The 14,571-nt window shown below is 43.3% G+C and overlaps 1 protein-coding gene, 1 long non-coding RNA gene and 14 other non-coding genes across 18 annotated transcripts in view; 5 read left to right on the top strand and 11 right to left on the bottom strand.

The window, feature by feature from the left end:
* Nucleotides 1-14,060, top strand: part of LOC120735855 — a 17,912-nt gene extending 3,852 nt beyond the window's left edge. Inside the window, exons 2-3 of the long non-coding RNA XR_005696365.1 lie at nucleotides 7,763-7,764; nucleotides 14,049-14,060. This is a non-coding gene — a long non-coding RNA (uncharacterized LOC120735855). The remainder of the gene's footprint in view (nucleotides 1-7,762; nucleotides 7,765-14,048) is intronic.
* Nucleotides 520-592, bottom strand: trnam-cau. The gene has a single exon. It is a non-coding gene; the product is annotated as a tRNA-Met (tRNA).
* Nucleotides 1,194-1,264, bottom strand: trnag-gcc. The gene has a single exon. It is a non-coding gene; the product is annotated as a tRNA-Gly (tRNA).
* Nucleotides 1,387-1,458, top strand: trnae-cuc. The gene has a single exon. It is a non-coding gene; the product is annotated as a tRNA-Glu (tRNA).
* Nucleotides 2,653-2,725, bottom strand: trnam-cau. The gene has a single exon. It is a non-coding gene; the product is annotated as a tRNA-Met (tRNA).
* trnag-gcc lies at nucleotides 3,327-3,397 on the bottom strand. The gene has a single exon. It is a non-coding gene; the product is annotated as a tRNA-Gly (tRNA).
* Nucleotides 3,520-3,591, top strand: trnae-cuc. Its single transcript has one exon. It is a non-coding gene; the product is annotated as a tRNA-Glu (tRNA).
* trnam-cau lies at nucleotides 4,786-4,858 on the bottom strand. The gene has a single exon. It is a non-coding gene; the product is annotated as a tRNA-Met (tRNA).
* On the bottom strand, nucleotides 5,460-5,530 carry trnag-gcc. The gene has a single exon. It is a non-coding gene; the product is annotated as a tRNA-Gly (tRNA).
* trnae-cuc lies at nucleotides 5,653-5,724 on the top strand. The gene has a single exon. It is a non-coding gene; the product is annotated as a tRNA-Glu (tRNA).
* trnad-guc lies at nucleotides 7,384-7,455 on the top strand. Its single transcript has one exon. It is a non-coding gene; the product is annotated as a tRNA-Asp (tRNA).
* trnam-cau lies at nucleotides 7,879-7,951 on the bottom strand. The gene has a single exon. It is a non-coding gene; the product is annotated as a tRNA-Met (tRNA).
* On the bottom strand, nucleotides 8,585-8,655 carry trnag-gcc. Its single transcript has one exon. It is a non-coding gene; the product is annotated as a tRNA-Gly (tRNA).
* On the bottom strand, nucleotides 8,832-8,904 carry trnak-cuu. Its single transcript has one exon. It is a non-coding gene; the product is annotated as a tRNA-Lys (tRNA).
* On the bottom strand, nucleotides 9,138-9,210 carry trnam-cau. The gene has a single exon. It is a non-coding gene; the product is annotated as a tRNA-Met (tRNA).
* Nucleotides 11,628-14,571, bottom strand: part of LOC120735672 (N-chimaerin) — a 29,371-nt gene continuing 26,427 nt past the window's right edge. For all 3 annotated transcript variants that reach the window (XM_040035334.1, XM_040035420.1, XM_040035245.1), the window contains exons 14-15: nucleotides 13,879-13,984; nucleotides 11,628-13,759 (exon numbers count right to left, since the gene is read on the bottom strand). In XM_040035334.1, the coding sequence (XP_039891268.1) occupies nucleotides 13,588-13,759; nucleotides 13,879-13,984 (278 nt within the window). In that variant the 3' untranslated portion in view covers nucleotides 11,628-13,587. The remainder of the gene's footprint in view (nucleotides 13,760-13,878; nucleotides 13,985-14,571) is intronic.

Below are 14,571 nucleotides of genomic sequence, written 5' to 3'. Positions count from 1 at the left end.
AAACCATCAGCAAGAATGACTTCAAATTATCCCTCTCAATGGACCCTGTTGGCAAAGAAACTCCAGGCAACCTCCAGAGACTCAGCTCGGGAGCTGCTGATAACCAATTATCAGCCCTTGTTCATCCGCTTCCAATGCAAAGACGTTCCTAACCCTACTTGGACAAAGTGTCCAAGTAGAAATAACAGGTAGGAGTCATTTGGGGGCCAACGTGTGGTGCCCTGCAATTCTGACCTGAGAAAAGAAAGAGGAATTTTGGTGAAAGTTGGATGAAGTGGTTCCAGAGGGCCGGCACGCATCCATAGGGGAGGATCGCCTGCCACGTGTGAGTCTTGAAATCAAACAGATGGGAAGGCTTTCCACGGGCAATGGCAGAATGATTTGGATTGATCCCTGTTCTAGATCTCGCATCAGAGGAGGCTGAAAATCCACTACAAACGGATGGTTCTTAGGCTCCAGCGTCTTCGAAATGGGTAGAAGCGGTACAAAATGGATGGACCAACTCTGTACCAAAACACCTGCCTCGTGTGAGGCTCGAACTCACGACCTTCAGATTATGAGACTGACGCGCTGCCTACTGCGCCAACGAGGCTGACAGTCAAGCGGAAAATGGACGATTTCTCGAAGCTGCACAGAAAAGAAATTCAGCTTGGACAAACAAAGGTAAGTCCCCAGGTATTTAAGCCCTGAACGGGTTTTGGAGGTGAAGAGTGCCACAGGAGATCCTAAAAACGGTGTTTTGACCCAGCTCCGGCTTACCTGAAAGGGACAAGCGGTAGACAATGGATGGGTTGCCTTTGCCACGTACTGTGTATCAAGCGAGGCTCAAGACACCATCTTCCCCCAAAACGGACCATTCTTCTTTTGTCTCGTAGTGCCGTCTTAAATTAAATTCCTTAATTACAGCCACATTAGCTCCACTAATAAGACACACGGCTTTAACAGCAATGTCTGTAAACATATATTCAGTCACCCACTGGCGCTGGCAGGCGACAATTCTAAGTCTGGCAATTGTCCCGCCGAATTCACGCCACTGTCCAAAGTCTCCTCTCAACAACAACTTGACTTAATGCAGATACGATGTCCAACCCAAGTTTGGTTTGCACAGGCTTCTTGTTCCAAATCTTGATGCCGCCTGGCCGTGATTGAGAACAAACTTAATGCCCCCCAAGACACCATGCATAAAGGAACTGTGCATTGGCCGGGAATCGAACCAAGGTCTCCCACATGGCAGGCGAGAATTCTACCACTGAACCACCAATGCTTACAGAGGTGCCACTTTTCTCACCAAATTCGTGCCATTGCCCAAGCGCTCCTCTCGAGGCGCAACGGAAAATGTAGCCCGATACAGCCACGCGTCACTCATCAAGACACCTCTGTCGCAGCTCCCTGATGGTCTAGTGGTCAGGATTCGGCGCTCTCACCGCCGTGGCCCGGGTTCGATTCCCGGTCAGGGAAACTGTGTTTTGACCCACCTCCGGCTTACCCGAAAAGGACAAGTGGTAGACAATGGATGGGTTGCCTTTGCCACGTACTGTGTATCAAGAGAGGCTCAAGGCACCATCTCCCCCCAAAACGGACCATTCCTTGAAGCCGTCAACAAATGAAGCAGAGTTGCCAGTTCTTCAAGCCCAGGATGGGCTGCCATCTTGGAGGTGAAGTGTGTGAAAGGAGATCCAAAAAATGTGTGGCCGAACTGCGCATCAAAGCATGCCTCGCGTGAGCATAGAGCTCAACACCTCCAGTTTTGGAGACTTACGCATGGCAGGCGACAATTCTACCGCTGAGCTAACAACCCTTGCACGTCCGCCAATTGTCCCGCTGAATTCGCGCCACTCTCCAAAGTCTCCTCTCAAGACGCTTAAAATGGATGCACAAACTCTGTCACGTACTGCGCATCAAAGCACATCGCTTGCGTGAGGCTACAAGTCACTACCTTCTGATTTCGAGATTCACGGGTGGCAGGCGACAGTTCTACTGCAGAGCCACCAGCCTTTACAAGTCTGCCCTTACAAGTCTGCCAATTGTCTCGTCGAATTCGCGCCACTCTCCAAAGTCTCCTCTCAACAACATCTTGACTTAATGCAGATACGATGTCCAACTCAAGTTTGGTTTGCATAGACTTCTTGTTCCAACTTAACAGTCAGGCAAGAATGACTTCAAATTATCCCTCTCCATGGACCCTGCTGGCAAAGGAACTCCAGGCAACCTCCAGAGACTCAGCTCGGGAGCTGCTGATAACCAATTATCAGCCCTTGTTCATCCGCTTCCAATGCAAAGACATTCCTAACCCTACCTGGACAAAGTGTCCAAGAAGAAACAACAGGTAGGAGTCATTTGGGAGCCAACGTGTGGTGCCCCGCAATTCTGACCTGAGAAAAGAAAGAGGAATTTTGGTGAAAGTTGGATGAAGTGGTTCCAGAGGGCCGGCACACATCCATAGGGGAGGATCGCCTGCCACGTGTGAGTCTTGAAATCAAACAGATGGGAAGGCTTTCCATGGGCAATGGCAGAATGATTTGATCCCTGTTCTAGATCTCGCATCAGAGGAGGCTGAAAATCCACTACAAACGGATGGTTCTTAGGCTCCAGCGTCCTCGAAATGGGTAGAAGCGGTACAAAATGGATGGACCAACTCTGTACCAAAACACCTGCCTCGTGTGAGGCTCGAACTCACAACCTTCAGATTATGAGACTGACGCGCTGCCTACTGCGCCAACGAGGCTGACAGTCAAGCGGAAAATGGACGATTTCTCGAAGCTGCACAGAAAAGAAATTCAGCTTGGACAAACAAAGGTAAGTCCCCAGGTATTTAAGCCCTGAACGGGTTTTGGAGGTGAAGAGTGCCACAGGAGATCCTAAAAACGGTGTTTTGACCCAGCTCCGGCTTACCTGAAAGGGACAAGCGGTAGACAATGGATAGGTTGCCTTTGCCACGTACTGTGTATCAAGCGAGGCTCAAGACACCATCTTCCCCCAAAACGGACCATTCTTCTTTTGTCTCGTAGTGCCGTCTTAAATTAAATTCCTTAATTACAGCCACATTAGCTCCACTAATAAGACACACGGCTTTAACAGCAATGTCTGTAAACATATATTCAGTCACCCACTGGCGCTGGCAGGCGACAATTCTAAGTCTGGCAATTGTCCCGCCGAATTCACGCCACTGTCCAAAGTCTCCTCTCAACAACAACTTGACTTAATGCAGATACGATGTCCAACCCAAGTTTGGTTTGCACAGGCTTCTTGTTCCAAATCTTGATGCCGCCTGGCCGTGATTGAGAACAAACTTAATGCCCCCCAAGACACCATGCATAAAGGAACTGTGCATTGGCCGGGAATCGAACCAAGGTCTCCCACATGGCAGGCGAGAATTCTACCACTGAACCACCAATGCTTACAGAGGTGCCACTTTTCTCACCAAATTCGTGCCATTGCCCAAGCGCTCCTCTCGAGGCGCAACGGAAAATGTAGCCCGATACAGCCACGCGTCACTCATCAAGACACCTCTGTCGCAGCTCCCTGATGGTCTAGTGGTCAGGATTCGGCGCTCTCACCGCCGTGGCCCGGGTTCGATTCCCGGTCAGGGAAACTGTGTTTTGACCCACCTCCGGCTTACCCGAAAAGGACAAGTGGTAGACAATGGATGGGTTGCCTTTGCCACGTACTGTGTATCAAGAGAGGCTCAAGGCACCATCTCCCCCCAAAACGGACCATTCCTTGAAGCCGTCAACAAATGAAGCAGAGTTGCCAGTTCTTCAAGCCCAGGATGGGCTGCCATCTTGGAGGTGAAGTGTGTGAAAGGAGATCCAAAAAATGTGTGGCCGAACTGCGCATCAAAGCATGCCTCGCGTGAGCATAGAGCTCAACACCTCCAGTTTTGGAGACTTACGCATGGCAGGCGACAATTCTACCGCTGAGCTAACAACCCTTGCACGTCCGCCAATTGTCCCGCTGAATTCGCGCCACTCTCCAAAGTCTCCTCTCAAGACGCTTAAAATGGATGCACAAACTCTGTCACGTACTGCGCATCAAAGCACATCGCTTGCGTGAGGCTACAAGTCACTACCTTCTGATTTCGAGATTCACGGGTGGCAGGCGACAGTTCTACTGCAGAGCCACCAGCCTTTACAAGTCTGCCCTTACAAGTCTGCCAATTGTCTCGTCGAATTCGCGCCACTCTCCAAAGTCTCCTCTCAACAACATCTTGACTTAATGCAGATACGATGTCCAACTCAAGTTTGGTTTGCATAGACTTCTTGTTCCAACTTAACAGTCAGGCAAGAATGACTTCAAATTATCCCTCTCCATGGACCCTGTTGGCAAAGGAACTCCAGGCAACCTCCAGAGACTCAGCTCGGGAGCTGCTGATAACCAATTATCAGCCCTTGTTCATCCGCTTCCAATGCAAAGACATTCCTAACCCTACCTGGACAAAGTGTCCAAGAAGAAACAACAGGTAGGAGTCATTTGGGAGCCAACGTGTGGTGCCCCGCAATTCTGACCTGAGAAAAGAAAGAGGAATTTTGGTGAAAGTTGGATGAAGTGGTTCCAGAGGGCCGGCACGCATCCATAGGGGAGGATCGCCTGCCACGTGTGAGTCTTGAAATCAAACAGATGGGAAGGCTTTCCACGGGCAATGGCAGAATGATTTGATCCCTGTTCTAGATCTCGCATCAGAGGAGGCTGAAAATCCACTACAAACGGATGGTTCTTAGGCTCCAGCGTCCTCGAAATGGGTAGAAGCGGTACAAAATGGATGGACCAACTCTGTACCAAAACACCTGCCTCGTGTGAGGCTCGAACTCACGACCTTCAGATTATGAGACTGACGCGCTGCCTACTGCGCCAACGAGGCTGACAGTCAAGCGGAAAATGGACGATTTCTCGAAGCTGCACAGAAAAGAAATTCAGCTTGGACAAACAAAGGTAAGTCCCCAGGTATTTAAGCCCTGAACGGGTTTTGGAGGTGAAGAGTGCCACAGGAGATCCTAAAAACGGTGTTTTGACCCAGCTCCGGCTTACCTGAAAGGGACAAGCGGTAGACAATGGATAGGTTGCCTTTGCCACGTACTGTGTATCAAGCGAGGCTCAAGACACCATCTTCCCCCAAAACGGACCATTCTTCTTTTGTCTCGTAGTGCCGTCTTAAATTAAATTCCTTAATTACAGCCACATTAGCTCCACTAATAAGACACACGGCTTTAACAGCAATGTCTGTAAACATATATTCAGTCACCCACTGGCGCTGGCAGGCGACAATTCTAAGTCTGGCAATTGTCCCGCCGAATTCACGCCACTGTCCAAAGTCTCCTCTCAACAACAACTTGACTTAATGCAGATACGATGTCCAACCCAAGTTTGGTTTGCACAGGCTTCTTGTTCCAAATCTTGATGCCGCCTGGCCGTGATTGAGAACAAACTTAATGCCCCCCAAGACACCATGCATAAAGGAACTGTGCATTGGCCGGGAATCGAACCAAGGTCTCCCACATGGCAGGCGAGAATTCTACCACTGAACCACCAATGCTTACAGAGGTGCCACTTTTCTCACCAAATTCGTGCCATTGCCCAAGCGCTCCTCTCGAGGCGCAACGGAAAATGTAGCCCGATACAGCCACGCGTCACTCATCAAGACACCTCTGTCGCAGCTCCCTGATGGTCTAGTGGTCAGGATTCGGCGCTCTCACCGCCGTGGCCCGGGTTCGATTCCCGGTCAGGGAAACTGTGTTTTGACCCACCTCCGGCTTACCCGAAAAGGACAAGTGGTAGACAATGGATGGGTTGCCTTTGCCACGTACTGTGTATCAAGAGAGGCTCAAGGCACCATCTCCCCCCAAAACGGACCATTCCTTGAAGCCGTCAACAAATGAAGCAGAGTTGCCAGTTCTTCAAGCCCAGGATGGGCTGCCATCTTGGAGGTGAAGTGTGTGAAAGGAGATCCAAAAAATGTGTGGCCGAACTGCGCATCAAAGCATGCCTCGCGTGAGCATAGAGCTCAACACCTCCAGTTTTGGAGACTTACGCATGGCAGGCGACAATTCTACCGCTGAGCTAACAACCCTTGCACGTCCGCCAATTGTCCCGCTGAATTCGCGCCACTCTCCAAAGTCTCCTCTCAAGACGCTTAAAATGGATGCACAAACTCTGTCACGTACTGCGCATCAAAGCACATCGCTTGCGTGAGGCTACAAGTCACTACCTTCTGATTTCGAGATTCACGGGTGGCAGGCAACAGTTCTACTGCAGAGCCACCAGCCTTTACAAGTCTGCCCTTACAAGTCTGCCAATTGTCTCGTCGAATTCGCGCCACTCTCCAAAGTCTCCTCTCAACAACATCTTGACTTAATGCAGATACGATGTCCAACTCAAGTTTGGTTTGCATAGACTTCTTGTTCCAACTTAACAGTCAGGCAAGAATGACTTCAAATTATCCCTCTCCATGGACCCTGTTGGCAAAGGAACTCCAGGCAACCTCCAGAGACTCAGCTCGGGAGCTGCTGATAACCAATTATCAGCCCTTGTTCATCCGCTTCCAATGCAAAGACGTTCCTAACCCTACTTGGACAAAGTGTCCAAGAAGAAATAACAGGTAGGAGTCATTTGGGGGCCAACGTGTGGTGCCCCGCAATTCTGACCTGAGAAAAGAAAGAGGAATTTTGGTGAAAGTTGGATGAAGTGGTTCCAGAGGGCCGGCACGCATCCATAGGGGAGGATCGCCTGCCACGTGTGAGTCTTGAAATCAAACAGATGGGAAGGCTTTCCACGGGCAATGGCAGAAACAAATGACATATCTGTTGGGTCTGTGTTTCCACAAACCCCGCTAATTCTAGACACTTATTCATCATGAAGGAAACAAGACAGTCGATCGATCGATTATTTGCACAAGGGAGGCCTCGTCTGTGTCCACCACGAAAATGACCCCCAGATCTGACCTCCTCCTGCTACCTTTTATTGAGAGACAGTTCACACAAAACACGTCAGAACAAAGCCACGCCCCCTTGGTTCTGAGACAAAGCATTTGTATGTATATGTGTGAACTTCTGTAAGTTTGTGTGTGTGTGTTATGTGAGAATGTGTGTGTGTGTGTGTGTCAGACCTCCTGCTGACCAAAGGGTCGTAAACACAGGAAGCTTACATAAAAAAACCCCAGATCTTTCAGATAGGATGTATCTACAATAAAACCTCCCCCAGCACAGAGTGGTTGGAGAGGTGGTCAGGATCAAAGGAATGGCTTTGATCCTACTGCTTGAACTAAGACTGTACAAATTTAAGAAACACAATGGCAACATTCAACAATTAGACTTAACAATATCCCTCACTTTTAGTGCTGTTATTCCGATTGCTGGTATTTAAACAGTAAAGACAGTTGACAGAGATATCTCCTCGTTAGTATAGTGGTTAGTATCCCCGCCTGTCACGCGGGAGACCGGGGTTCGATTCCCCGACGGGGAGTGTATAACTTTTTTTTTTTTCTTTTCTTAATAAGATAAACCTTTACTATCCCCACACGTGAGAAATTTATTGGGTGACAGCTGAAAAGACCGTGCAAAGTTTCAAGCAGCAAAAATTAATTAAAACAATGGAACTGAATAAAGTAAAAAGAATAACATACTATATGAAGGGTTCATAAACCTTTTTCATGGTCATATCCAAGCTTTTCAAGCACACTGCATTAGAGTGGACACTCTAATGACCATATGAAAATTAAAACAACTCATCCTAGGTTGACTTAAATGCAAAAGCTCAGAAATGAGCAGAGCTGTCTTAGCAGCCTGCCACACATGGGGGATGCTGGAAGTAATAGTTGATTATACAACAAAATAAGCACATGCATAACCATTTGCAAAAACAAGAAATGTGTGTGTCAAAAGATCCTGCCCCATGTGAGGCTCGAACTGAGGACCTTCAGATTATGAGACTAACGCGCTGCCTACTGCGCCAACGAGGCCTATGATGAAACACACCAATGGACTAACAAAAGTCATATTACTAAGAAATTGTCGATATCTAAAACCAGGAAGCAAGTTGAAAAGGTTACGGATTTCAAAATGTAGGGCTGATAAGTATTTTTGTCTCTTTTATTGATGCCTTCAAACAAACAAGTACAATTAGGGTCAGTAATATTGACAGTTAACCCTTTAAGACCGACCATAGAACCAAGTCCGCCAGAGCTTATATTATATTTTTACATGGTGTGGTGCCATTTTTGGGAGCATTTCAAGTTGCTATACATCAATACAACAATTATAGCCCAGATTTTAATAATATGTATTCATTAAGTGCATAGTAATTACATAAATTGCATAAAGTGCAATAAACTACAAAAAAAATGAAAATCGTTTTTGCTTTTTTAACATATATTTCTAGTTAGAGAAATTTAAGAGGCTTATCCCTCAAAACTGTAAATACAAAAAAGTATCTGAGTGTCTTCATAGTTTTATTTTTGAAATACACCAATTTTTATATACTGCAGGAAAAACGAAAATAAATATTACACTGCAAATTTGCAAAAAAGCAGCATATGCATCAAAACTATTTCCAGAAATTAATTTATCGACTAAAAAAAAATTAAAAACATTGTTGCATTGGCTGGGAATCGAACCCGGGCCTCACGCATGGCAGGCGAGAATTCTACCACTGAACCACCAATGCTTACAGAGACCCCTTATCTAATTGCTTAGTTAACATGCATACATCAACAATGTCTCTCATGTCTTTCAGTGGTTTCCCACTGAAAATGACATGTAAACTTTCTAGCGTCCAAACACTGGACATCAAAATTACAAAAGAAGACAAACAGTAAGCGGGGCGAATGAGGAAAAGATTAACGCCCAACGTGGGGCTCGAACCCACGACCCTGAGATTAAGAGTCTCATGCTCTACCGACTGAGCTAGCCGGGCTTACAGCTTTAACCTCAACCCCTAGTGTTTCAAAATTCACACTTACGCTTTAGCATAGTTTTACATGGAAGAAAGACTATTACTAAAATTGATATCCAATCCAAGCAAACTAAAATTTTTAAACTACAAGACACAGTAGCTGTGAAATTCATTTATCTCTAAACCATATCTCTAAAATGTACTCAAAGTGCCATAAAGCCGATTCTGTTCCTATGGATGTAAACAAAATATTCTGCCCCGTGTGAGGCTCGAACTCACGACCTTCAGATTATGAGACTGACGCGCTGCCTACTGCGCCAACGAGGCTTACCATTACAGTTAACAAGAAGGTTTTTTACACACAGCGGAGCTAAAGCTGCTATGGCACTGTCATAAATAGGTAAAATTGGATACTGGAATTTCGTGAAGATCAAATGGCAACAAGTGTTGCCAATTATAAAATATTGCCTTATAAAATAAATAAACAAACAAAAATCCTTTATAAAACATTAACATTTTCAAAATTAGAATAGAGCACATGTGGCATTACGGTGAAGCACTTTCTATATATTTCTGTTTTTTAAATGTGCTATATAAATAAAGTTGTACTGTATTGCATTGTATTGTATTGCATTGGCACGTGTAGTTCTTTTTATTTTCCAAAGGGGTGAAGTAGAACCTTCTTACTTCATAAAAGCATTATGCATAAACTGCATACCAACATTTTAGTGCATTTGTATTATAAAAATATGAACATGCAGTGCATATTTACCCAGCTTTCTGTGCACTGTGCTTCTGGCACGCCACAGTGACAATTAAGAAGTTGGCAACTACCTTCAAACTTAAAAAATGTTAAACCTGCTGACAGCTAGCACACCAAACAAAACTCTTTCACATATGTTTATTAAAACAGTCATATTCAGCAGCTTAAAAAGAAGCAAATTTGCACTGGTGTTAATAACCAAGTAACTGTAGTTTAGGCGTCATGCTGATGCTAATGAGCAGGTAGTAGGTAGGCTAGTATTAGTGGCTAGTTGTTCGCTAGTCGCCACCTCAAGCTAACAACAGCTGCACAAAAACACGTTATTTTAAACTTAACAGAGGAAATTCACAAAAAACAATACAAGCATCCTCATTCTAGCCCTACAGTGCCTCACCTTGTGTCACGTAGTTAACATCGTCTGCGCTTTTTTTCCTCGACGCACATGTCCGAAGTCCGTGCAGTCACCCGCTAGTAAACTCCTCTCCAGACTCTATTTCCACTGAGGTTTGCTTTAACAATATAAATATAAATAACTAGTTTTTATGCTTCTCTAGGCAACCTAAATTCATGTGGTTATATAGTGGTAGTCTTGTTATGGTGTGTCCGAGTAAAAACCCGCATCACGACCAGTTCGAGCAGCAAATGGAGGACGCTCGAGCCAAGTCATGAGCACGTGGTGTGAAAAAGTACAAGTCGTGACCGAACATGAAGTTTTGCTGCATAGCGCTTAAAAACAGAAGTAACTACCGTATCAAAGTCCATTATTTTATCTTACAAACTTAGTTATTTCACTTTTTTACTATTTATTTTTTATTGATTCATTTATTTTTTTAAAACACTGATGTCTAAAACCACCATGTATTATTTAATTTAGAAAAAAACTGGAGCAAAATTTAAAAAAAGAAAATGCTTTAAAATAGTTTAGACATTTTGGAAGTCTTAAAAATGTTGTTTAGCCACAGTATACAATATTGTCTCAGTGTTAAAAAATGTTAATAAACATTTATTGGTTTTTGAAAATTAAAATTATACTAAAAGAAATATTGAACTTAAGAGGGAGGTTTTGTTTCCAGGTCTGTCACTGCTCATAACACAGATACAGCAAACTGGTTACGTTCCAGGGAAATTCAAAAAGTCATCAGAAATTCTGTATAAAGGGATCTGTTACATTAATTCAACAGCATTGTTACAGAATGTGGTATAACAATTATTACATTATTACAAACAACCGTTGTTGTCAAAGGTTTGTTAAAAGTAAGTCAGAGCTGCACTTGATTTAATTAATTATACTACAATTAGTAGTTTATTAGCCCAACTATGGATAAGGATTGAAAATGAAAAAAACCCAAAACAACTTTAAAATCTCTGTGCAGCAGTTTCATGCTCTGTATCATTACCAAGTTAAACTGCAATGTCCCCATTAAATCAAATGAATACTTGACTATTTTCTTTCTATCAGCTCAAAACAGTCTAGCTATTCCCCTATGACCGCTGTCATCTGTCATCACCCAGAGAACTGCTAATCCCTGGATATTTTCTCTTTTTCAAACCACCGGTTGTGTGGGAAGATCAGACCAACTTGGCCTTAAATCACCTTTCTTCCCCATTATGGTGCCCAGTTTGAACTTCAGCAGGTCTTCTTGGACACATCCATACTCAAATGGATTAAAACACAAAATTCAGACGACCAACTTAACGTCATATTTAATAATTTAACTTCACCATGCATAAACCATATAGAAAATACTTTACAGCAATGACAATAAAAAAAACCCCAAAAACCCCAAAACAAAACCAAAAAAACCCAACACATTTTAATCATGATGCTAAAAAAGCAGCTGTCACAGATCACTGAAGGGTCACAAGTTTTCATCAGGTTAGTCTGATAAGAGTTAGTCTATGGTTAGACAATGTAAATAAAGAAAACAGATAACATGAAAACATAATCCATTAGAAAATAGCATCAGCTGATGCTATTTTCTATGTTACATCAATTTGATTTACACCCAGCAACTGTCCTAAACCAAACCAAAAAAAAGCCAAAAAGGTCTTCAAGCCAGGTGGGTCTTCACTACTCAGTGAACCCCCCGACAAAAATGGGGGGAGGAATGAGTAAAGGTGAGTTGTAGCAGGTGGGGGTACATGCAGAAAGCCTTCATTTTACACCTCCACCCTTTCAAATGGCACTAGTTTAACAACAAATAAAAAAGCATGGACAGATGATTTCTATCATGGACACTGCTTTTATGGCATCAAAACATTACAGCAAACTCAAAAACCTCTGTAATCTGTCACCTGCTCTAGTCAGGGAAAAATCTCATCTTCACTGCAGAAGGCAGACGTTAAGATATGAAATACAGACTGGCCTTTGGGCTTGAAATTATCATCACTTCCTCCAGTTTCACAGTTCGATTAAGTGGCATCAACACAAGTGACAGATACATGACTTCCAAACATGTTTACAGAAGGAGAGGCAAAGCACCGATGCAAAGCAATTGGGATTCGATTTGATATTAAAACTTGCCCAATTATCCCACTAAGGCCAATAACAGAGATGGGCCTTGAAATTATCAGTGTGCTTCATTTTGTTGAATTGCAGTCGGGCGAGTGATGATGAATTTCAATTAGTATTTTCATTGCAAAAATCTCCTTCATAACAAAACACTGCTTAATTACAGCACCGCTTTATACAAATGACAAACCAAAGCAAAAACAGTACTGGCCTCACGTATTTGCGTTTCAAGTCAAACGAGGGTGTCCCTCCCCTCGGCATCTGCCACTACAGCAAAGTATGACGGCTAAAGCCGCCTGACAATTACTGGTAAATACTGTGTGTTCATGTCTGACAGATGGTCTGGCACAATATTTCTTGCTCTATGTTTGTAAGTTGTGTCAGAAGCAAAATTTTCACTTGGAAAGATGCTCTTTCAGGAACTGGAAAAACACTTCCTTTAAATAGACTCTCGCTGAATTTTAAGTGTCATTTCCTATCAGGTTTTCAACGCGTGGCAAGTGGAGAAGTGAGAGAATGAAGGATTGTTAATTTGCAGCTCCGCCCGCTTCATCGCCGGGCGCAATTACACATCATCACACCACAAAAAAAGAAAAAAAAAAAAAAGAAGAAGAAGAAGAAGAAGGCGGTTTGAGGTTGCTGTGTAGTTATAATTCAGCAACGGGGCAAAAGGGAGAGCTATGAAGCAAAAGCAGAGCAAAAGAAGAGGAAGGAAAAAAGAAAGGCCATAGGTCCAAATCACTTTAGTTCCATTTGGAGGAATGAGTATGCGCCAAACGTGAGCGATGCACTTTTTCCAGTCATTCATTCATTCATCCGGCTGTCTACTGTTAGGAAGCCAGTGCTGCTGCTTCTTCTCTTCAAGAGGATCAAATGGGACACACTGACACTAAGAAAACAACGAAAACTTACCGGGACTTTCAATGATAAACACTAACCAAGCTAACATTTTCAATGCAGTCATGTTTTTCCACAATCCAAAATGTCAAGGCATCCTTGTAGGAAGAAATGACAAGAACTTAAAGATAGATGGTGCAGTGTTTCTACCACACATTGTTAATTCTCTCGCTAATACAGGGTGTTTCTAATACCAACTCATAGAGACAAAGTAGAGCTCGTTGACTTGATGTTTTGCTCCTATTTTCATTAAACTTTAGGGAAATGCTGGGTCCTTCCATCCACTTCTTCACTCAAAGCTCCTGTGTCTCAAGATAGATTTTGTTAAATTGCTTTCATGAAGACAGACACTTCCTTCATTTCTTGATTTATCTAACCTTCACAAAAGCAGGTAGTATATTTTTTAATCCTTTCTAGCGAGACACAAGTATCTTGCATGTTTCTCCTTCATTTTCTCATTAGAAGCCACCTTTTTATCTTTAAAAGCATTCAAGTGTCATCCCCAGTCTCTCTTTTTATCTCCTCTTGCACCTCAGAACAACACATCTTCATTGGTAATTAGACTTTCCACCACAAGTCTCTGATATCGGATATCGTTGAGTGCCGTCATGGCGTCCAGCTCGGGCGCCCTCATAAGTGTTGGGCCGAAGACGATGCCTAAATTCTCGCTAGTCATGAGATTCTCCTTCTCGTATTGTGTCACTCTGAATGAAGAAAGAGACCAATTTATATAATATGTAAAAACAACAGTCAAATAATAATGGAGATACCAAAGAAATAAGTATGTAACAAAGTAAAACAACTGCTCGTGTGTGTGTCTGACCTCTTGAGGTGACCCATGAGGTATCGCAGCGTCTCGCAGTGAGCTGGTGGCAGCAGCTTCAAGGCCTCATGGAGGGCCTCCAGTCGTTTCTCTGGGTCTGTTATTTCTACAACACACACAAGAAAATATTGAGATAGTGCATCTATACAAACGATGGGTTTAGCCTCCAGGTCAATATTTTGAATAGAAGTCTTTCAAAAATAAAAAACAAAAAACAAAAGACCTCAAGTCTCATTTGATTTAACAATATTTTCCTAATGAGTTTATGACCTTTGTCACAAGTTTTAAGTATTATTTTAATGAAATTCTATGGTAATTTACCACATTTGATCTAAAATAAAAAATAAAGCAAGCTATGACTTTGAGTATGTGTAATTTACAATTTTGTTTTAATTTTGGGGCCCACTATGTAGAGATTTTGGCCTTTAAAATAAAAATATTAAATAATAAATATCAGGTCTGTGATGAAAGTATTTTTAGCCAGCATCATACAAGTGTGGTTTAATTTAGGTACCTTTAAAGTAATTTCTGTTCAAGAAACAGCCCGAACAGACATAGACTTCTGTTAAGGAGGGTAATAGATACTCTTTGGGTAAAGTATAAGCAAACCAACCATACCACATTATCACCTCCCCAAAAACCAAGATGACATAGTTCCATAAACTTTAACAACCAATGGTGGCTACGTCCATC

This window comes from Simochromis diagramma, unplaced genomic scaffold (assembly GCF_900408965.1).
Source record: "Simochromis diagramma unplaced genomic scaffold, fSimDia1.1 OVJJ01000411.1, whole genome shotgun sequence".
NCBI classification, from domain to species: domain Eukaryota; kingdom Metazoa; phylum Chordata; class Actinopteri; order Cichliformes; family Cichlidae; genus Simochromis; species Simochromis diagramma.
Note: the sequence above shows the minus strand (reverse complement) of the source record. Positions and strands in the feature narration are given on the sequence as shown.